This window comes from Lynx rufus, unplaced genomic scaffold, assembly GCF_022079265.1.
Source record: "Lynx rufus isolate CCGP_SWC_20201006 ecotype Redwood Valley unplaced genomic scaffold, mLynRuf1.p SCAF_3, whole genome shotgun sequence".
NCBI classification, from domain to species: Eukaryota; Metazoa; Chordata; class Mammalia; order Carnivora; family Felidae; genus Lynx; species Lynx rufus.
The window spans coordinates 8,308,779-8,331,992 of NW_025814845.1; the positions used below are offsets into that span (position 1 = coordinate 8,308,779).

The 23,214-nt window shown below is 43.5% G+C and overlaps 1 protein-coding gene across 1 annotated transcript in view; it reads left to right on the plus strand.

The window, feature by feature from the left end:
* The window catches only part of CC2D2A (coiled-coil and C2 domain containing 2A), a 148,744-nt gene that overhangs the window by 16,263 nt on the left and 109,267 nt on the right, over nucleotides 1–23,214 (plus strand). The window contains exons 4-7 of the mRNA XM_047090984.1: nucleotides 9,771–9,859; nucleotides 10,177–10,278; nucleotides 18,099–18,200; nucleotides 19,223–19,396. Of these exons, the coding sequence (XP_046946940.1) occupies nucleotides 9,771–9,859; nucleotides 10,177–10,278; nucleotides 18,099–18,200; nucleotides 19,223–19,396 (467 nt within the window). The remainder of the gene's footprint in view (nucleotides 1–9,770; nucleotides 9,860–10,176; nucleotides 10,279–18,098; nucleotides 18,201–19,222; nucleotides 19,397–23,214) is intronic.

Here is a 23,214-nt window from a genome sequence, read left to right on the forward strand (position 1 = left end):
AGCCAGCTCTAAACTGCTAACGCCACCTTGCCTTTTTCCCTCAGAAATTCCAGTAAAGACCGTAGCCTGAGGTCTCACATTGCTCCTGTCTTCGCCTCCTGACCACCCTGCTGTCATTCCATGTGGCCCTGCATGGCGTGCCATGCCTCCTGATTCTAGAACTCGGGGGGTGTGATGAACTTTGTTTCCTGAGCCTCTCCTCGGTCTCCCGTGGCCACACCTCACTGAGCATCTCAAGGAAGAGTACGACAGATACAAAAAAAAAAAAAAAAAAAAACCACACAGAATCATCATTATTAGCTATCAGGAAAGGCGTTTTCCAAAAGACTCCTTGAGAGCGACACTGCTCCAAAGTCATCTACCCCTATTTTTGTCTCCAGTCTTGAACCTACTCCAATCTGACTCACATCCCCACTCGCCACCGGCATTGCTCTTGTTGAGGTGGCCAGTGAATTGCCCATTTGCCCCATTCACTGGTCAGTTCCCAGTCTTCATCTTCCTGACCTTCAGCGGCATTCGGTGGCGTTTGCTGCTGCCTCCTCCTTGTGCTTTTTGCTGCCAGCAACCTGCTCTTCTGATTTTACTTCTCCCTCACCGGCTCTACCTCTCGTCTCCTTGCTGGTTCTTCCACCCCCAACCTCTAAATGTTGGAGCACCCAGGCTCAGTGCCTGGCCCTTTTTCCTGCATCAACACTCATCCTCTTGTTCATCTCAAGACTTGAGGGGCGCCTGGGTGGCTCAGTCGGTTGAGCGGCCGACTTCGGCTCAGGTCATGATCTCACGGTCCGTGGGTTCGAGCCCCGCGTCGGGCTCTGTGCTGACAGCTCGGAGCTTGGAGCCTGTTTCGGATTCTGTGTCTCCCTCTCTCTGACCCTCCCCCGTTCATGCTCTGTCTCTCTCTGTCTCAAAAAAATAAATAAACGTTAAAAAAAAAAAAAAAAAGACTTGAAATTCTAACATATACATATCACGTGTGTAACTGACTACTCCCAAATGTATATCCCCAGCCTAGCGCTCTTTCAGACTACATGGGCAGACTTCTACCCAATGTCCACGTGCACCTGTCCAATGAGACAACTCACATTTTTAATAGCTTTATTGAAGTTTAGTGTGCATATCGTCACATTCACCCATTGTCAGGATACCATTCAATGATTTTCAGGAAATGTATAGATTTGGACAACCGTCACCACAGTCCAGTTTTAGAATGTGTCATCACCCTGGGAAGTTCCTTTGTGCCTATTTACAGTTAATCCTAACTCCCACCCCAGCCCTAGGCAAACATTGGTTTGTTTTATCTGCCTATAAATATGGCTTTTCCAGACATTTCCTGTAAACAGAATCATATAGTTTGCAGTGTTTTGTGTCTGGCATCTTTCACTTAGCACAATGTTTTTTGAGATTCATAAATGTTGTAGCATCTATCCATGTTTCATCCCTTTTTCATGCTGAGTTCTATTCCATCACACAGATACACCACATTTTACTTATTCAACCACCTGTTGGTGGACATTTGGATTATTTCCAGTTTGGGGCTCTTACGAATAATGCTGCTAAGAACATTTGCAACGTGTCTTTGCATGGATGTACGTTTTCATTCCTTTTGATAAGTAGTAGAATTTCTGGGTCATATGATACATTTATATTTAACTTTTAAGAAACTACCAATCGGTTTTACAAAACGGTTTTGTCAATTTACTCTCCCACCGACAGTTTATGAGAGTTGCCAACACATGGTATCATCAGTCTTTAATTATAGTCTTTATAAGGTGTATAAAGGCATTGCAGTGTGCTTTTAACTTGTGCTTCCCCAGTGATTAATGATAGTATTTTTTCATTAGTAGCCATTTTTGTATCATCTTAGCAAAATGTTTATTTAAATTTTTGCTCATTATTAACCAGATTCTTTGTCTCACTGTGAAGTTGTCAGAGTTCTCTGTATATTCTGGGATACAAGTACTTTATCAATACATAATCCACAGATATTTTCTCCAAGTAACTATCTTATCTTTTTATTTTTATTTTCTTCTTTTTTTGAGAGAGAGAGAGACAGAGCATGCCGAGCAGAGGAGAAGGGCAAAGGGAGGGAGAGAGAGAATCGTAAGCAGGCCCCACGCTCAGCATGGAGCCAGATGCAGGGCTCGATCCCACGACCCTGGGATCACGACCTGAGCCGAAATCAAGAGTCACTCAACCGACAGAGCCACCCAAGTGCCTCTCTTTTCATTTTCTTCATCATGTCTTTCGAAGTCAAGTGTATCACTTTTTCCTCTCATGGATTGTGCATTGGGGATTACACCTAAAAGTTCTTTGCCTAACCCAAGTTCATGACATTTTTCTCCTATATTTTCTTCTAGAAGTTTTATGCTTTTAGCTCTTACCTTTAGCGAGGTCTGTGATCTCTCCTGAGACAACTCAGATTTTACTCCACTGAAGCTGAGCTCCTAATCTCCTCCTCCAAACCCTTTGTCCTATGGTCTTCCCCATCTCACTAAACACACATGTCATTCTTCCATGGCTTGGGTCACCCTTAACCCCTGTCTTCATCTGCCCCCATCGATATGTCCCCATAAGTCCTGTTTCCTCCACCTTCAGAATAGACCAAAAACACCTAAAGTACGCCTATTTCCCACCATATCCACCACTCCAATGCGGATCCAAGCCACCTCCAACTCCCAACTGGAGTATCGCACGGCATCTCAGCTGATGCCCTGGCTTCTGTTCTCACCCCAGCAGCCAGAATGGTCTTGGGAAAATAAGGTCATCCCACTCCTCTGCTCCAGCCCCCCAGTGGTTCTTACCTGACTCAGAGTTTAAGCCAGAGTTTGTAGGATGACCTACAGAGTTTGTTTCCACCTTATCTCTACAACCTGATACCCTGGGATTCCATCTCCCACCCTTACATTTCCCCTTTCGGCTCTGGTCCTACATCAGGCGTGGCCCTGTCTCAGAGTGTTTGTACCAGATATGACTTATAACTAAAATGCCCATCCCCCCAGTCATCCACGTGACTTGATCCCTCATTTCCTTTACCTGCTCCAATGTCACCGTGAAGCCCGTTGGGGCACCTGGGTGGCTCGGTCAGTTAAGAAGCCCTTGCTCGGCCACTCCACTTAAAACTGCACTACACCCCTCCCTTCTAGCCCTCTTTCGCTCTGATCAGTTTTACTTGTTTTCATACCACCTATTACCATCAGACGTACTAGATATACGGCCTGTTTGTGGTCTCCCTTCCCTGCCAGAAAATTCACTCCATGAAGATGAGGATTTGTTTGTTCTCTTCACCATTCTATCCTTCATGTCCCCATGTCCCATACACATAATAGGTGCCCAATGCATATTTGTCAGCTGAATGCTTGAAAACTGGAGGAGAGTCTCTAGTCTAGCCTGTCCAAATTCGGTTTGTGGAATACTAGTATCCTGACAGAGATTAATGCCTGCAAAAATACGCCAAGTTCAGAAGATTTACATGTTATTTTCCCTCTTGGAAGTTCACAAAGCTTGTTCTGAGGCCACTCAGTTGCCCTGGCACCTCTCACACAGTCCCTGACCCCCCTGAATGAGGTTCACATTTTTTCTGCTCTGCCCAAGGCAATGTGGAAGTCTCATCCGTAGGCAGAGTTTTCATGGTAAACCATATCTATGAAGCCACGTTTCAGAATCTCAGCCCTGTCTGAAGCCCCCTTGCCTTATCCCACCACCATGATGATGTTGGAGCACAGGGACAGAAGGCAGGGCTGGCCAGGCTCAGTCCTGCCCACGCTGATGATCCCCGTCTCAGTCAGCTCCAGCTGCTCTAATGAAATAGCACAGACTGGTGACTCAACCAACAGACATTTATTTCTCACAGTTCTGGAGGCTGGGAAGCCCAAGATCAAAGCTCAGGATCATTCAGTTCCTGGTAAGAGCTCCCTTCCTGGCTAGCAGATGGCCGTCTTCTCACTGTGTCCTCACATGGTGGAGACACAGAGAGCCATAGTTCTGGGCTTTCTTTTCTTAGAAGGACACTAATCCCATCTTGGGAGACCTACCCTCATGACCTCACCTAATCTTAATTACCTCCCACAGGCTTCACCCCTCCAGATACCATCACATGGGGGTGAGGGCTTCAACATAGGAATTCTGGGGAGACAAAAGCATTCAGTTGAAAACAATCCCCAAGCCTGGGAAGTGTGCTGACACACAGAGATGTGGGAGGGGGCAAGGGGCAGAGCCTCAGTCCTGGGGTCCCAGCACCGAGGAGTCAGAAGGAAACATACACCAGGATAAAGGCCCCAGGTTTTCAGTTAACATGAAACGGAAATGTTAAGGAGGCTGTGAAATAAAGAAGCAGAAAAGAAGAAAGTGACTGCAGAAATCCCTCCAGACCCCGCAGCAAATGTGAACTATCAGCAACTCTGAGGCTCAAAACACAGGGCACAGCCCGCGGTTCTCAGCCTGTTTGGACTTTCATTTTATGTAGTTAAATTTTCACAACCGGTACTCCTTTGTTTGATGAAAATTAGAAAATCAGGAGAAGGAAATAGAAGAAAATAATCACCCACATTCTTTCACCCTAGTGACAACCACCATTAACCTGAGGCCCTTTCTTTGCGCCGGGTTTCTTCTGTGTGACAGCTGAAGACACACTATGTTCACAGAGGGCTGACAGTGGCTGGAAAGACCCTCCATTTTCCTACATCCATATGAAGGTGGTTAGAGTCGATGACAGTCCAAATGATTGTCCAACTCATCACGTTTTTTCCTGTCAAGACTTGGAGATATTACCTCTGCTCCCCTCCAATTTTTCCTGCCGAGGTCAGCTGGCTTCCGTGCCGATGCTCTCCCAACCCCCCAGCTCCATATTTACATTCTATCCAGGAATATTATAACAGTGGGGGGAGATTATTTGGGGGAGAGTTAAGGCAGGCCAGTGGCACGTGGGTGGCTCAGTTGGTTGAGCGTCTGATCTCAGCTCAGGTCATGATCTCGGGGTTCATGAGTTCTAGCCTCGGCTCAGGTCATGATCTCGGGGTTCATGAGTTCTAGCCCCGGTTCAGGCTCTGTGCTGACAGCTCAGAGCCTGTACCCTGATTCAGATTCTGTGTCTTCGCCTCTCTCTGACCCTCCCCCACTCGCTCTCTCTTTCTCTCCCTCTCAAAAATAAATGAACATTAAAAAAAAAAAAAGAGCAGGGCAGGCCATGTTTTCCCAACCCTTTTGTCCACTGTCCCAATAAAAATTATGCGATATGTAAGTTGCCATTAAAAAGAATTCTGTCATATTTTAAATACTTTATTGATGACACAGATAGATAAATAGTAATAAAATATAAATATAATAATATAAATATTAATGTCTTAAAATAAAAATGTTATATCACTGTTAAAGAATCTATATGGCACAGTGATTTGATGACCACTGTAATCTCCTTCAAAAACCAAAAACAAGCCCTGAACAGTTGGAAATCTGACACCATTCCCCTTTCTTCTTAAGCTCCTTCATTCCAACCCTCCCCCCCAAGAATTTTAAGTAACCTATTTCTTTTTTTTTTTTTTTAATTTTTTTTTTCAACGTTTATTTATTTTTGGGACAGAGAGAGACAGAGCATGAACGGGGGAGGGTCAGAGAGAGAGGGAGACACAGAATCGGAAACAGGCTCCAGGCTCCGAGCCATCAGCCCAGAGCCTGACGCGGGGCTCGAACTCACGGACCGCGAGATCGTGACCTGGCTGAAGTCGGACGCTTAACCGACTGCGCCACCCAGGCGCCCCTAAGTAACCTATTTCTATACTGAATTTTTTTTTAATTTTTTAATGCTTATTTATTTTTGAGAGAGACAGAGACAGAGCACAAGTGGGAGAGGAGCAGAGAGAGAGGGAGACACAGAATCTGAAGCAGGCTCCAGGCCCTGAGCTGTCAGCACAGAGCCTGATGCGGGGTTCGAACCCACAAGCTGTGAGATCACCTGAGCCTAAGTCGGACACTCAACCAACTGAGCCACCCAGGTGCCCCCTAACAAACTGAATTTTTTATTGTGCTATTATTACAATTATCAATGGTACACAACTGACGAAAACATAAAAATACTATAGGATTTGGTAAATCTTTATTAATCGTAACAAGTGAAACAAATCCATAAAAACCTTTAGAAAGCATATTCTTTAACTAGCAAGGGAAGTTGGAAGAGGGAGGTCACGAAACAGGCATCATCACCATGCTCACATATTCTACATAATCCATGTGAGTCCAGATAATACCAATTCAAATCCAAACCAAAAACACCCCATTTCTGATTTTATGTCCTCAGAAAGTCCTGGGGTACCCCATGGTAGACAGAGAGTTCAGCTCTCAGCAGTGAGATTCACAGAGCAATGTTTTGCAAGAAGTATGGGACTCTCTCAGCACAAGTAGGGGGAAATGGAGAAGACTTCAGGTGGTGGAGAAGGAGCTATAGAAACTTCTCTGTAAAGACAAGATCACATCAACCTGGGACAGAAGATGACAAGACTAGAACACTACTTCAAAATGAAGTGCTTATCTTCTGACAAAGTAGTTGTTTCCCGAGGGGTCAGGTTTATAGAAGTGGTTAAGAGAAAAGTGGAAAGTGGCCACCATTTCGCAAAGCCTATCCGGAGAGAGAAATGGGTAGAGTGAGTATGGGTGACAGGACAAAGGAGACGGAGCAGAGAAGATCTGGAAACATTTGCAGCTGGGAAGCTGATGAAGCCTCCAGATGAACAGGTGTCCTGGGAAGCTAGAGCAGCCTTGTGAGGACATCATCCTGTTGCTTCTGCGATAAATAACACCTTGTTGGCTCAGTTGGTTAAGAGTCCGACTTCGGCTCAGGTCATGATCTCACAGTTCACGAGTTCAAGCCCCGCGTTGGGCTGTGTGCTGACAGCTCAGAGCCTAGAGCCTGCTTTGGATTCTCTGTATCCCTCCCTCTCTGCCCTCCCCATTTGTACTCTCTCTCTCTCTCTCAAAAATAAACATTAAAAAAAAAAAAGAAATAGCACCTTATAGAGGAAATCTGTATTTCATACTCATTGACACTATGTATAGAAGTTTAACAGAATGCTTATTCTCATTATTCGTGAGCTCTTGCCTCCAAATCAAGTCTTTAATGATTTTTTAAAACTTATTTTCATCATCCTCTTCTTATTCCATGCCATGGAGACTTTATTTACGCCAGGTTTGCTCGGCTGTGTCAAAGAGCCTCTGTACGTACGTGTGAGATCACACCCTTCCTCGGCCTTGGCAAGTCTGTTCTTCTCCCCCGGGCAGGAAAAATAGACACTTGGGACTACGTAGCAGATCAGTAATGTAGTGGAATAACTGACAATAAATTAGGGGGAAAAAATGTCTTATGAGGGTTATTGCAGTTCTAGCTGCTTAAAGAAACACTGCTTCATTCTACCACGATAAAAATGAAAGCACCAAATCTCTACCAGTTCTTAAGTCAAAGGGGTGGATGAGTCCACATGGTTTTCCATGAATATCACATCCTTCGTGTTATCTGGAGAAAACGGTTATCACATCAGGTTTCATCCAAATGAGGATTACGTTCATTTTGTTTGTATAATCTCCCTCATGCCCCCGTGCTTCCTTTATATGTTTTTCCTCACTGATTTAGTGCTGCACGATGCGGGTACAAAGGTCCTCAACTCCATCCTTGCCCTCAAGTGGGGCACATTCTAGCTGGGAAAAGACACCTCCCCAGCTAGTTGTGAAGATCAGACTCGAGAATCTCTATACCCTTGAAATGTCTTTCACTATCGCGAACTCTAAAATATCTAGCAAGAACTGCTTTTTGCCATTTGAAAATCTTTCAGTTTTTAAAAGTAATCCTAGAGGGGTGCCCGAGTGGCTCAGTCAGTTAAGCCTCTGGCTCTTGATTTTTGGCTCAGGTCATGATCTAGAGGTTTGTGAGTTCGAGCCGCACATCAGGCTCCACGCTGACAATGGGTGGAATCTGCTTGGGATTCTCTCTCTCTCTCAAAATAAAGAAATAAACTTAAAAAAATATTTAAGGGGCGCCTGGGTGGCGCAGTCGGTTAAGCGTCTGACTTCAGCCAGGTCACGATCTCGCGGTCCGTGAGTTCGAGCCCCGCGTCAGGCTCTGGGCTGATGGCTCGGAGCCTGGAGCCTGTTTCCGATTCTGTGTCTCCCTCTCTCTCTGACCCTCCCCCGTTCATGCTCTGTCTCTCTCTGTCCCAAAAATAAATAAACGTTGAAAAAAAAATTAAAAAAAAAATATTTAAAAAAGGTAATCCTAGAGAAGCCATTTCATTTTTTTTATTCAGATGAGATAATGTTTAATAAAATATATTGTCTCTCTTTTAAACACTAATTCATAAAATTATTCTCGTGAATTAGGTGGTAGCTATTTTAAGTAAACTTGAAAAACTGGATTTTTTTTTTAAGGAGGGGAAGTAAATGAATAAGGTGCGTTTTCATGTTTTTCTTTAAATTTTTTTAACGTTTATTTTTGACAGAGAGAGAGAGAGAGAGAGCATGAGTGGGGGAGAGGCAGAGAGAGAGAGGGAGACACAGAATCCGAAGCAGGCTCCAGGCTCTGAGCTGTCAGCACAGAGCCCGACGTGGGGCTGGAACTCACGGACCGCGAGATCATGACCTGAGCCGAAGTCAGACGCTCAACCGACTGAGCCACCCAGGCGCCCCCATTTTCATGTTTAAAAACACTTATTATTGACTATTAAAGGACTTCTCTCTGGAGCAGAAGCAAGGTGGGTGGCCAGGCAGACAACAGGACTGGCAAGAACCAGTCAGGAAGCCCGCCTTTGTCCCATCAGGGAACCACACACACTCTGTGACACTTGCCATGTGTCTGCCCTGCGTGGCTGGGGACCACGGAACCTGAGGAGGAAACGGGTATTAACCAAATAATCACACAAATGTGTGAGTTCACAGTGTGTCCAATGCCATACAGGAAGTCTCGGGACCCTCAGTACGTGTGATCTGCCACGTTTACGTGATCTTCAAAATGGAAAATAGTGGCTTGATGATCTTTTAAGCGAGTGAAAAAAGAACGTCAAGGGCATTTTTTTTTATTATTATTATTTTTAAATTTTTATTTATTTTTGAGAGACAGAGAGACAGAGTGAGAGGTGGGGAGGAGCAGAGAGAGAGGGAGACACAGACTCTGAAGCAGGCCCCAGGCTCTGAGCTGTCTGTCAGCACAGAGTCCGACGCGGGGCTTGAACCCAGGAACCGCGAGACCACGACCTGAGCCAAAGTCAGACACTTAACTGACTGAATCACCCAGGTGCCCCTACATATATCTAATAATATGTTTGAAATACATGCTGTGTCTATGATTTAGCCTAGGGCCATGGCTTGGGTCTCTAGAAGGGTTTCTCCGATTGAAGTTATCAGCGCTGTTAGAAAGCTGAACCCCGAACTCGTTGGCCATCCATTCACCTACGAGCCTGTTTCTCATTCAACAGATTGGAAAGGCTCTTCCCAATGGTAACTGAATTGGTGTGCCTGTGCCTGGAATAGTTGAGTGTCATTCCTTTTATTCTTAGTTAAGTCGATGTGGCATTGCTGGCAGGACCGAGGTTTTCCGTCTCAGTCGCAAAGAAGCCAAGACATGTACTTATTACGTCAAATGGACGGCTGTCAGCATTATCTCATCTTTGCTTATGTGAAGTTCTAAATTTGCAAAATAAAATTACATTCTCCTGTTATTTTTTTAATCTAATCTTCCTGTTGGAAAAAAAAGGAAAAAAAATGTTGTTTAAAGTAATTTTTCTGTATTTTTTTAGGCTTACCTCCAATTCCTTCAGCTTCCAGAACGGGCTTTGCAGAATTTTCCATGAGGGAACGCATGAGGGAGAAATTGCAGGCTGCCAGGGTGAGAAAAACCACATGAATATTTTGTTCCGTGCTGATTGCAGTTCTCCAGGTCTTGTCTAGAATGCTGCGTTTGCTCAAAACTGCGTGTGTTTGAATGCCGTTAAATTTGTTTTTCATGTTTTAAATATTAATGTAGTATTTAACATTGGCACAGGTGGAAAATTATGCTTAAGAAGAATTTAATGTCCTTTTTCTTAACCATTTCATTCGCTCTTATCTCTTAAAGAAGCACAGCGTGTAGTTTTTAGTGACTGTCTGCCATCGAGATGGCGTCGGTGACACTACGCAGCAGTAATTTTCTGTCTGCCTTTTTAGTCCAAAGCAGAAAGCACGCTGCTGCAGGAAATCCCCACCCCTCGGCCCAGGCGCTTACAGAGTCCCGGTGAGAAAGAACTGGAGACCGAATTTGGCACGGAGGTGAGAAACGGGACTTCTCTACTTTGTGATCAAAGACAGTGAGGCGGAGGATGACATTGCCAGCAAAAGTTTCTAGAACAGAGCTATGCACAGAGGAGGCATTCGGTGCTGATTAGTAGTCATCGTAGCTACTGTTTGTAGAGTCCTACTCAATGCCAAGTGTTTCGCCAGGTCTTTTTCTCATGTTACCACGTCATGATCCCAGCTCCCCTAGGAGGATGGGTTCTGTTCTCTTCATTCACATGTGACCGATGAGCACACTGAGGTTCGAAGCACCTGCCATCCCCAGGTAACAGGGCAGACGTGTGGAGGAGTCGGGATCGGATTCCGGTTCTTTCTCATTCCCAGGCTGCCTCGTGGGTCAGCATTGCTGGATCCGGGGATTTTCTGGGAAGCAGAGAGAGATAGGTGTGCAGGAGGAAAGTAGGGTGGATCGGTGGCGGCCTTGAATGCCGCGAATGCTGAAGAGCTTCGATCGTTTTCTACAAGCCATGGTAAGCAGTCGGCCATAGGATGGGGAGGTGGTTTGAATGCACAGGAGTGATTTTTGTTTGAATCTGAGGGGCTGAGGGGCATCTCCATGTGTGCTCCTCTGTCTAGAGATACATACAGAGGAAAGGACTGGGCCTGGAGAAACAGGTTTAGGACACATTTCTACTGCAGTGAGTTTTGAAGTTTGGAGAGGCCCTTGTTTCCTGACAGAAGACTGAATGAGGAGGGTTTTGACCTTCGGCCCATGAGGAGGACAGAAAGCAGTACAAGATAGAAAGTCTTGTCAGAAGGAGATAAAGGATTGGGGCGCCTGGGTGGCTCAGTCGGTTGGGCCTCTGACTTCAGCTCAGGCCATGATCTTGTAGTTCGTGGGTTCGAGCCTCGTGTCGGGCTCTGTGCTGACAGCTCAGAGCCTGGAGCCTGCTTCGGAGTCTTCTTTTGTCTCTGCCCCTCCCCTGCTTGCATTCTGTCTGTCTCTCTCTCTCTCAAAAATAAATAAACATAAAAAAATAAAAGAAGTAGATGAAAGACAAGCCTGTAAGAGGGTGGAAGGAAGGAAAGAGCAGAGCCAATGGCTCAGTGAAGTGTTTGCAGATCTAGTCCAACTGTTTGTTGTTGATGATGACGATTTGGGTTGTTTTTCACTATTGAGACAGCACAGGCATGAAGGAATTTCTGTGGAAAGATCACTGATTACTTAGAGGATGGCTTCTCTTTTTCTGTAATGAGATGTAATAAAATTTTGTCACATTCATCCCAAACAAGCCAAAGATCGCATGACTACAAGGAAAGTTACAGCTGTGCACATGTGACGTGGCCCATGGTTCCTCAGTGGGAATACTCCATGGGTCCGATGAAATGGCTTTATGATAGTTTATTACTCCACTCTGCTGAGAAGGCATTTATTTTTCTTTGATTCCAATTATTTTCTTCATTGTAAGAGCCATAATTCTGAAATATTGGAAAATAAAGAAAAACTACCTAAAATCCCATCAGCTTGACACAAGCACTTTAGTTATGTGGGTAGGTGTGTGAATCCCAGCGTCTGGTCAGATGGGCTAAATGATAGCAGGGTCTGGTCTCTTACATCTGAGCTTACCTACACTTCCTGATTGATAGTCATTTCACAAAATCATGGCAGTTCTCACTTGTGCGTGGGCCATGAATATGATATCCCAAATAAAGCTTCAAGTTGTAGAAGTAAAAATATACTCCCTTGGCTTATAGAGTATTTATTGCTTTTTGTGAGCAGGACCTTGACTTATATCCATTATATTCTATATCCCCTAAGAGCCACTGTATGGATTTGAGGTGTCGGAAGAGGTCATCAAAAAGACGTGACCGCTGGTTGACCCACAAGCTGGACCCAGGCAATTGGAGGCTTCTCGCTCCCTCCCCAGTCATGGAAATCTGTGTTCCACCTGCCTTCCCCACTCCCAGAAGCTGTCCCTGGGGTACAGCCTTGAGACAGAAATGTGGTGTTGGCCATCTGTCTGGTATACTTGACTGAATCCAGTTAGGACCTCTGTACAGACTTCTAAGATTTGGCAGGCAGGCGTGGGGGTCTCCTCTTGCAGGCATGCCTCATAATTTCCCTTGCTGATTAAAACTGCCACCTACCAATCTAGAATGGTTTGCTTCTGTCTTTAGTCTCTCCCTCTGCCCACATGGCCGATTTGCAAAGCAACATACAAGGCAAACATCAACTGCCTTCTCTTTTAATTTTTTTTTCAGAAAAGTCATCTTTTTAAAACATTTTAAGAAATAAATATTTCTGAAGTGGAAATGATAGGAAAGGAAAGGAGAAATTGAGCAGGAAAGAGAAGAGATAAGATGTTGTAACTTCAGGGGCGCCTGGAAGGCTCAGTCGGTTGGGCATCCGACTTCGGCTCAGGTCATGATCTCATGGTCCATGGGTTCAAGCCCCATGTCGGGGTCTGTGCTGACAGCTCAGAGCCTGGAGCCTGCTTCGGATTCTGTGTCTCCCTCGCTCTCTGCCCCTCCCCCACTCACGCTCTGTCTCTGTCTCTCTCAAAAATAAATAAACATAAAAAAAAAAAGATGTTGTAACTTCTGACACAACATGGCCTTGAGGGCCTAGAGGTCACTTCCAAGAGCGGGACAGGGTTAACCCTCTTAGTCTTCACTTAGCTGATCCAGGGGCTCCCAGATCTTGGCTGTAACTCATCTTCCAGTCCATTAGCTTTAAAAAAAAAAAAAAAAAAAAAAAAAACCTCCCTTTGTTTTTTCCTCCTTGATGATCCCGAGTTGTCAAAGTGAATTTGGGTGAATGAGGTGGAAATGGCATGTAAAATTGCTTTTAGCACAGCCCTGGAACCATAACAATACTGGATGGTTTTAGCGCTCCACAAAAAAAAAAAAAAAAAAAGTCTTGGTAAAGAAAAATCAGTTCTCAGGCACACTGAATGTGATAAACACGCATGTTTACCTTAGCCAGTTACAAAGAAGAAGGAAAGGCATCAGGCTTGTAAATTTTGGCCTAGAAAATGAAATCGCTTCAATATTCAGTTTCATTTTTACATTTCTTTAGATTCAGGTTACTCACGATGGTGCCTTTTGAAAGTCTGATTCGGCCAGCAGAGACTGTATAACTTTCCAAAGAGAAGAGTAAGCCTAGGTGGGCAGTAACTGGGGGGGGGGGGGGGGGGGTACAGAGTTCAGCTCATGGCTCAGAGACCTCCACGCATGGCAGCTGTCCCTGACAGGACCGGCTGACCTGGCAGGAATGAGTAACTCCTTTTCCTGTGAAATTGCGACACACAGGCCGGACTCCACAGTTTTTTGTTTTGTTTTGTTTTGTTTCTGACTCTTCCAATGTTGGGTTTCAATACCGTGGATGAGGGTTCAAAACAGCCAAGTTACATTAACAGTTGATTCAGCGGCCTTTTTTTCAGACCTGATCTCAGGTTTTTAACAGAACATCTCTCAGGTATATTTCTTGATGTGTATGTACCTCAACCCAGAAGGAATTTCCAAAAGTGGTCCATTTATATCCTATTGAGCAAAGGAGAGAGCCCAGATGCTGGACCTTAGCTGCCCAGCGTTAAAATGTTGGCAACCTCACTCACAAGCTGTGTGACCTTGGACATGCCATTTACCTACCCTCTGGACCCCACTTCCCACCTCTGTAAAAGGTGATACTACTAGAACCTAATTCTTGGTATTGTTTTGAGGATTCAATGGACTCAGACATGTTAACGCTGTTTTCAACACTGTCTGGCACATGGGGAGCCCTTTCTATGTAAGTGTTGGCTATCGTTAGAGACTGTAGAGTAAGAGGGAAAAGGAGAAAACGGTTGGGAATACTTTGGTCGGTAATCCGAATTCACCAACACCAACCTCTGTTTATTCTCCTTAGCGTTTCTTTTTATTTTGTATGAGAACAAAGCAAAACACAAATGTCTAAAAACACGTGAATACTAAAGTGAAAATAGCAGAACATTTGAATATTTGGCCTCCGCTAGAGATGACCAGAATTATTCCTTCATTTGTGGGCCTGGTTCACTGTCCCAAGACCTGATTCTTTGATGTAGTCTATGTGTTGCCCAGCCAGCATCTACAACAGACGCCTTCCTGGCCGGTGTCCAATTGGCCCTGACAACACAACGTTACCATGGATGGCAGTAGCCCAACCTAGAAGAGCCCAGTGGGGATCACAGACATTAACGGACAATGTGGAGACAAGGCAGTTAAATTCTGTGCTGGAAAACATTTGGAGCCCACAGAAAGGGCACTTAACTCCAGCCATGAGGTTAGGTTATATAAAATTTGAGTTATCTCAATTTAAGCAGTGGTTTCTTACCCATGACTCCAAAAGCGCCTGCAGCAAAAGAATAAATAGACACACTGGGCTTCACCAAAATTAAAAACGTTTGTGCTTCAAAGGGCATCATCAAGAAAGAGAAAAGACAACACAGAGTGGGAGAAATTATTTGCAAATCAGGTATCGCGTTTAGTATCTTGACTAGTATGAAGCATATATAAAAATTTCAGGTGTCTACAAGACAATCCAGATTAGGATGTCTTTTAGGGAATCAAAAATGTTGAATGGTAGTTTAGAAGAGAAGATTAGGGCTTGAACTACTATATTTTGTATTTGTGCTATGGTAAAAGTAATGGGACTTAAGATTGTCTTGTTCAAATTACAAGAGGCCTATAGAGCCTTCGTAGAGGACACAATAAATCCAAAGGTGACAAAAAATGCCAGCTGGTTGCATGGACTATGTGGTGATCGGCACTCAGTATTTGCTGCCTTGAAGTTGAATGTACTTTATTACTTTAAGATTATACAAATGTGTTATAGGTAACAGTTCTTTAAAATTTAATTCCACCCACTCAGTCATTTTAAGTGCATTTAATGACCTTAAATGTACTAATACAATTTTTTATTTTTTTACCGTACCAATATAAATATCATTTTAGATTTGATAAAAGTTACATAACAGACTTTTATATCAAGTGTATATACACTGTGATAAAACCACCACTCTGGCAAATGAAGCACGCCAATGAAATTATATTGTGTGAATGTGATATGCTCTGAGCCAGGAAAGTACAGGAAGAGATGGGAAGGAACAAAACGCATAAAACACTAAACTGTCGGTATGCACATATTGGGCTACCTGGAATTTAACCTACTGATTTTATTTTCTAAACTACCAGTGTTAGACTTTCTGTCGGGTCTCATGTTTTATTCACACCATTTCTCACAGATCTCTGAAAGCTAAGGCTTGCCTGTTCGGAACCAATCTGCCCCCTCTCCCAGCGGTTGACCTCTTGGCTTATTTTCCATGTTTTCAAACCCAGCAGTCTGTCCCATGAGCTGTAGAAGGTGGCAGATTCTGAGGCAGACAGGGACAGAAAGGCATCTTCAACAGCACATGAGAAAGGCTTAGCCCCATTTCGGGAGAGGATCAGACTTGACAGAGCTTTGGAAATCCCCCCTGACGAAGCCCTGGAATCGGCTCTTTATTCTACCCTAATAATTTAAAATCATTTGTCCTTACACTGAATAACATTCATCTGCTTCTTTCCTCATCAAAACAACATTTCAAATTCTGGAATTTACCAAGACCAACAACTCCATACTTTGCATTGCACCGTGGGATTTACTCTCCAGTGTAGCTTCAACTTTTACATGGTTGAGTTGGTACATAACTATTGAATCTAACTTAATACTGCGAAATGAGAAAACAAAGGAAAAACGTAGAATTTTACACAAATGGGAATGGCATATATTCTCTTGATACTATGGTAAATTATACCCAACTGATATCTCGTTGTTTTTTTAAAGCTTTTTATTTTTTTAATTATTATTATTTTTTAAAATTTTTTTTAACGTTTATTTATTTTTGAGACAGAGAGAGACAGAGCATGAACAGGGGAGGGGCAGAGAGAGAGGGAGACACAGAATCTGAAACAGGCTCCAGGCTCTGAGCTGTCAGCACAGAGCCCGACACGGGGCTCAAAATCACGGACCGTGAGATCATGACCTGAGCCGAAGCCGGACGCTTAACCGACCAAGCCACCCAGGCGCCCCTTTTTAATTATTTTTTTAATGTTTATTTTGGGGAGAGGCAGAGACAGAAGGAGACACAGAATCGCAAGCAGGCTCCAGGCTCTGCGCTGTCAGCACAGAGGCCAACACGGGGCTCGAACCCACAAACAGCGAGATCATGGCCTGAGCCAAAGTCAGACACTCAACCAACTGAGCCACCCAGGTGCCCCGACCGACACCTCGTTTTTATTCTGGTCATGCTGGACATCTAGCTGTACCTGGGTGAAATTTCATAGCACCCTGTTTTATTGCACTCAAGGATCTGAAGCTCTCGTCACCGGCCTGTGGAGACCCGCCCAGCCATTCTGAGACTTTCACAAAACTGGAAGGGCCAGGAGCCTGGGGCAACTCTTGCACACTGGGAACAGAAACCATGAGACAAGGATCCACTCTTCCATGTCCTAGGCAGGCAATTCTGAGAAGCACTGTCCTCAGCGGGGCTCCAGTGGGATAGAGCCCTGGTCACCACCGCATTAGCCAGCTCAGTAACATTCACCAGAATTGGCTTTTCCTCCTGTTTCATTCTCCCCAGTTCCCAACTCCTGTTCTTTGGTACCACTTTTCAAAATAAGCCACAAAAATCAGACACAAAAGACCCTTGCATCAGGCTCTAATTTCTGGCAGACTAAAATAAAACTTTTATAGCCACACGATGTACATACAAGCTAGAAAGATAAAAGACACGTAAGAAGAAAATTAAGAATGTGACACTAAGACCCACCGTTATCGAGCCGTAACTAGGGATATATTTTAGGTGCATGGCCTTATTTGATGCTCAAAGCAGGTGGCCTAAGCTGTTAAGTGATGGAGTTGGGATTCAGGGCTAGGCAGTCAGACTCCAGAGTCCATGGTTTGATTACTAAGCTATACAAAGCAGCACCTGATGTGCCTCAGACAATAAGATTCTAGAAAAGAGTAGTCTGAGAAAGGAAATAGCTTTGCATGGTCTGGAAAAACAGGCAGGACTTGAGAAGCATAGGTGGAGGGGCCCCAGTATGGGTGTACTATATTCCACTCGCCCTAACTAAAGTCATTCCATGCTGTGACACAAGTCTCAGCACAGATAATAATCTGCAGGTAGAATAAGTGTGTCCCTTCTTACTATGAATATCTAGATATGCTACTAGAATGGCTTAGAGTCGCTCCAAAGGAAGGGTTGGCATTTGGATTGTGCTGGGTGGGAAAGAAGGAATCCTCAGGTTCTAGGAGGAGTGGATTAGAAGCAGAAATGAGGACAAAGTGAGGACAGCCCCTGGTGGATTGGCCTGATCAGAGGACAAAGGGAGCCCCCATAATGAGAAGTAGCACACTGAGCTATCAGAGACAGAACTCGTTTCCTGTGGGAAGGGCCCCTCCAGGGGCTCGCAAGGACAGGCCTCGTGTCCTGGAGGCTGTTGGTCAATACAGTCACTTTCAGACATTATTGATGCTTTCCTTCATAGACTGTTTGGAAATGGTCCTCTATGAACTACGTTATCTACTGATCTGCAGAAGAAATAGCATTTATCATGTTAGCGCCTAGTGAGTATAAAACTCTATCTTTGTTGAGTCTTGAGAGAGACAGAAGTAAGAAAATATTCAGCAACCTTAACCTTCAAATATATTTGACATTTGTAAGCATTTCATACCTTGGGAATGGTGGTCTACACCAATGGTCTGAGGTTTCCCCTTTGAGAGTTCATGTTTATTTTAGAACATGTTTAGTTTCTTGATTTAAGTGTTCTCTCAATCCTATTTTCCACTCCTATAGCCAGGGGAGGAGGCACAAAAGACTCAACAAGAAGATGATTCCCAAAGTCGCTCGAGAGTAAAGTTCCGTGATTCTGTACGAAAAATCAAGACTAAACCCCCGGTGAGAAAGCCTGTCTTTTTAAATCACGCATGCTTTAAATCATGTGTTTTGTTGGTCTGTTTGTATTTTTCAAATATATCCAATGAGAGATGCCCATATATGTAGCCCGACTCTTATTGCCGTGGAGTATGCAAGAGAAAAGCATGAGAACTGATTCTTACTTTTAAAATGCTTAAATCTAGGGGCGCTTGGGGGGCTCAGTCGGTGAAGCATCTGACTCCTGATCTTGGCTCAGGCCATGATCTCACAGTTCGTGAGTTCAAGCCCCAAATTGGGCTCTGTGCTGACACCGCAGAGCCGGCTTGGGATTTCTCTCTCTCTCTCTCCCCCTCTCTCTGCCCCTCCCCTGCTCACATGCATTCTCCCTCTCTCTCTCTCAAAAACAAATAAACTGTAAAAAATAATAAATAAATAAGTAAATAAATAAATAAATAAATAAATGCTTGAATCTAGCAGGAGAGATTAGAATACTGCCTGACTGGATGAAGAGGAGTACAGGGCAGGGCAGGAAATGTTGGCAGGAATATTATTTGTTCAGCTCTGCAGTTGTACCAGCTTTCATTATGGGGAAAAAAGGGGGTAGGAACTCAGGAGGAATCAAAACCGAAAAAGCACATTAAAAAAAAAAAAGTTAACAAACCCCTGAATTGCTCCTAATGAAACAAAACTATCTCAACAGTGGCCTATAAAATAATGAATCTACTTTTTTCTTTTTTTTTTTTTGGCATCTTAATCATCTTTTCAAAAGCTTTTACTGCTGTAAATAAGATATTGATATGCTTATTAGAATGTTCGCTAGTTTATTAAAGAAAAGTAACTCGTGAAAGTATTAGAGGAGGCCACCAACTGCCTGCTGCACTTGTTAAAGTTTGTGATGGGTCATCTCGGACCTTCGACAAAGGTAACACGTTTGGGATGCCTCCAATGTGCCCGGTACCATTAGCATCAAGCCGCGGTGAACCGTCCGGCACTCACCTCGGCTTACGCAATCTGAAGTTCTATTACTCGCTGTTTCTCCGTAGGTCCCACCTGGCTTCCCTTCTGCCGAAGAAGCCTATAACTTCTTCACTTTCAACTTTGATCCTGAACCGGAGGAATCAGAGGAAAAACCAAAAGCAAAAAATAGAGATGGAACTACCCAAGAGGAGGAGGAAGGAGAGGAAGAAGAGCCACCTGTGCAGGGAATCCACAAAACGGTATTTAATATTATGACGGTTATAAGGAGAGAGATGATGATGATGTTACTGACCACAATGGTGACACTGGTGATGGTGACGACATCTTCGCCAGGGAGTGGCTGAGGACAGACTTGTCACCACCACGCAGCTCATCCATATCTTCATTGAAAGCAATGGGGATACGACATTGCCGTTACTTTCTGTAGCCGCTGATTTTACCCCACGGTTTGGGTAATAAGGACTTTGATTAAATCTGTCCATTTCTCTCTGGTGGAAAAAGAGAAAAGCCCAACCATGTGGCTTGTAGGTTCTTGTTGCTAGATCCACGCGGTGTTAGTATTCATTTCATATGCAAATTGTTCACCTCTCCAAGGCACATGACGCCTGCTCTCTCTTCCCACAACCTTACAGGTGATCAGTTTTTTATGCCCCGTTCCACACCCGAGCTACAACTCAGATTCTATCATTGTGGGAGGTATATGTGAGGCGAAAGAAAACACACCATTAAAAAAAAAAAAATGAACAAAGGACTTGAATAGACATCTCTCCAAAGAAGATCTACAGATGGGCAATAAGTACATGAAAATATGTTTAACGTCACTAATCATTAGGGAACTGCAAATCTAAACCACAACGAGATACCATTTTACACAAATTAGAATGGCTATTATTTTTAAAAAATGAAAAGAACAAGTGTGGACAAGGATGTTAAGAAACTAGACCCTTGTGCATTGCTGATGGTGACGTGAAATGGAGCAGCTGCTGTGAAAACAGCCTGGTTATTCCTCAAAAATTTAAACATGGAATTATTATGGTCCCACAGTTCCACTTCTGGGTTTCGACCCAAAAGAATAGGAAGCAGGCACTCAAACAGATACTTGGACACTTATGCTGATAGAAGCATTGTTCACAGTAGCCAAAAGGTGAAGGCAACCCAAGTGTCCATCAACAGATGAATGGATGAACAAACTGTGGTGTAGACATATGATGGAAAAGTATTCAGCATTAAAAGGGAAAGAAATTCAGGGTACCTGGTTGGCTCAGTCAGTAGAATGTGTGACTCTTGATCTCACAGTCATGAGTTTGAGCATCATGTTGGACATGAAAGAAAGAAAGAAAGAAAGAAAGAAAGAAAGAAAGAAAGAAAGAAAGAAAGAAAGAAAAGGGAGGGAGGGAAGAAGGAAGGAAGGAAGGAAGGAAGGAAGGAAGGAAAGAAAGAAAGAAAGAAAGAAAGAAAGAAAAAGGAAGGAAGGAAGGAAGGAAGGAAGGAAGGAAGGAAGGAAAGAAAGAGAGAGAAAAAGGAAGGAAGGAAGGAAGGAAGGAAGGAAGGAAGGAAGGAAGGAAGGAAGGAAGGAAAAGATTTGGAGGCACCTGGGTGGTTTAGTGATTTAAGTGTTTGACTTCAGCCCAGGTCATGATCTCACAGTTCATGAGTTCGAGCCCCGCGTTGGGCTCTGTGCTAACAAAGCAGAGTCTGCTTCAGATCCTCTGTCTCCCTCTCTCTCTGCTCCTCCCTGCCCCCTCTCATAAATAAACAAACATTCAAAAAAAAAGATTTAGTTTTTTAACAAAAAGATTTGGATATGCCAATTATATCTCAATAAAACTAAAAAAAATTTTTTAATATGAAATTTATTGCTAAATTGGTTTCCATACAACACCCAGTGCTAATCCCAACAAGTGCCCTCCTCAATACCCCTCACCCACCCTCCCATCCCTCCCATCCCCCATCAACCCTCAGTTTGTTCTCAGTTTTTAAGAGTCTCTTATTGTTTGGCTCACTCCCTCGCTAACCTCTTTTTTTCTTTTCCTTCCCCTCCCTCATGGTCTTCTGTTAAGTTTCTCAGGATCCACATAAGACAGAAAACGTATCTGTCTTTCTCTGTATGACTTATTTCACTTAGCATAGCACTCTCCAGTTCCATCCACGTTGCTACAAAAGGCCATATTTCATTTTTTCTCATTGCCACGTAGTATTCCATTGGGTATATAAACCACAATTTCTTTATCCATTCATCAGCTGATGGACATTTAGGCTCTTTCCATAATTTGGCTATTGTTGAAAGTGCTGCTATAAACATTGGGGTATAAGTGCCCCTATGCATCAGCACTCCTGTATCCCTTGGGTAAATTCCTAGCAGTGTTATTGCTGGGTCATAGGGTAGATCTATTTTTAATTTTTTAAGGCACCTCCACACTGTTTCCAGAGTGGCTGCACCAGTTTTCATTCCCACCAACAGTGCAAGAGGGTTCCCATTTTTTCTCCACATCCTCGCCAGCATCTATAGTCTCCTGATTTGTTCATTTTGGCCACTCTGACTGGCATGAGGTGATATCTCACTGTGGTTTTGATTTGTATTTCCCTGGGGAGGAGCGACATTGAGCATCTTTTCATGTGCCTGTTGGCCATCTAGATGCCTTCTTTGGGCAAGTGTCTATTCATGTTTTCTGCCCGTTTCTTCACTGGATTATTTGTTTTTCGGTTGTGGAGTTTGGTGAGCTCTTTATACATTTTGGATACTAGCCCTTTGTCTGATATGTCATTTGCAAATATCTTTTCCCATTCTGTTGGTTGCCTTTTAGTTTTGTTTTAAAAAGGAAATTTTATTTTTAAAAAGGAAACCCTGATAGATACAGAAAAAAACATTTGACAAAATTCCATTTTTTTGGGTGGGGAGGGGAGACATTATAAAGCCTTTTTAATAAATACAAACATACATACATACATACATACATACATAAAAAGTTTTAAAAAGGAAATCCTAACAGATACAGGAAAAACATTTGACAAAATTCCTTTGGGGTGGGGGGACATTCTAAAACCTTTATTTAGCATCAGGTAGATTATTTCATTATAACACTTAACTTCAAGACAGCAATTTTTTTTTCTTTTTCTTTTTTTTTCTTTTTCTTTTTTTCTTTTTTTTATTTTTTTCAATATATGAAGTTTATTGTCAAATTGGTTTCCATACAACACCCAGTGCTCATCCCAAAAGGTGCCCTCCTCAATACCCATCACCCACCCTCCCCTCCCTCCCACCCCCCATCAACCCTCAGTTTGTTCTCAGTTTTTAACAGTCTCTTACGCTTTGGCTCTCTCCCACTCTAACCTCTTTTTTTTTTTTTTTCCTTCCCCTCCCCCATAGGTTTCTGTTAAGTTTCTCAGGATTCACATAAGAGTGAAACCATATGGTATCTGTCTTTCTCTGTATGGCTTATTTCACTTAGCATCACACTCTCCAGTTCCATCCACGTTGCTACAAAGGGCCATATTTCATTCTTTCTCATTGCCATGTAGTACTCCATTGTGTATAGAAACCACAATTTCTTTATCCATTCATCAGTTGATGGGCATTTAGGCTCTTTGCATAATTTGGCTACTGTTGAGAGTGCTGCTATAAACATTGGGGTACAAGTGCCCCTATGCATCAGTACTCCTGTATTCCTTGGGTAAATTCCTAGCAGTGCTATTGCTGGGTTATAGGGTAGGTCTATTTTTAATTTTTTAAGGCACCTCCACACTGTTTTCCAGAGTGGCTGCACCAGTTTTCATTCCCACCAACAGTGCAAGAGGGTTCCTGTTTCTCCACATCCTCGCCAGCATCTATAGTCTCCTGATTTGTTCATTTTGGCCACTCTGACTGGTGTGAGGTGATATCTGAGTGTGGTTTTGATTTGTATTTCCCTGATGAGGAGTGACGTTGAGCATCTTTTCATGTGCCTGTTGGCCATCTGGATGTCTTCTTTAGAGAAGTGTCTATTCATGTTTTCTGCCCATTTCTTCACTGGATTATTTGTTTTTTGGGTGTGGAGTTTGGTGAGCTCTTTATAGATTT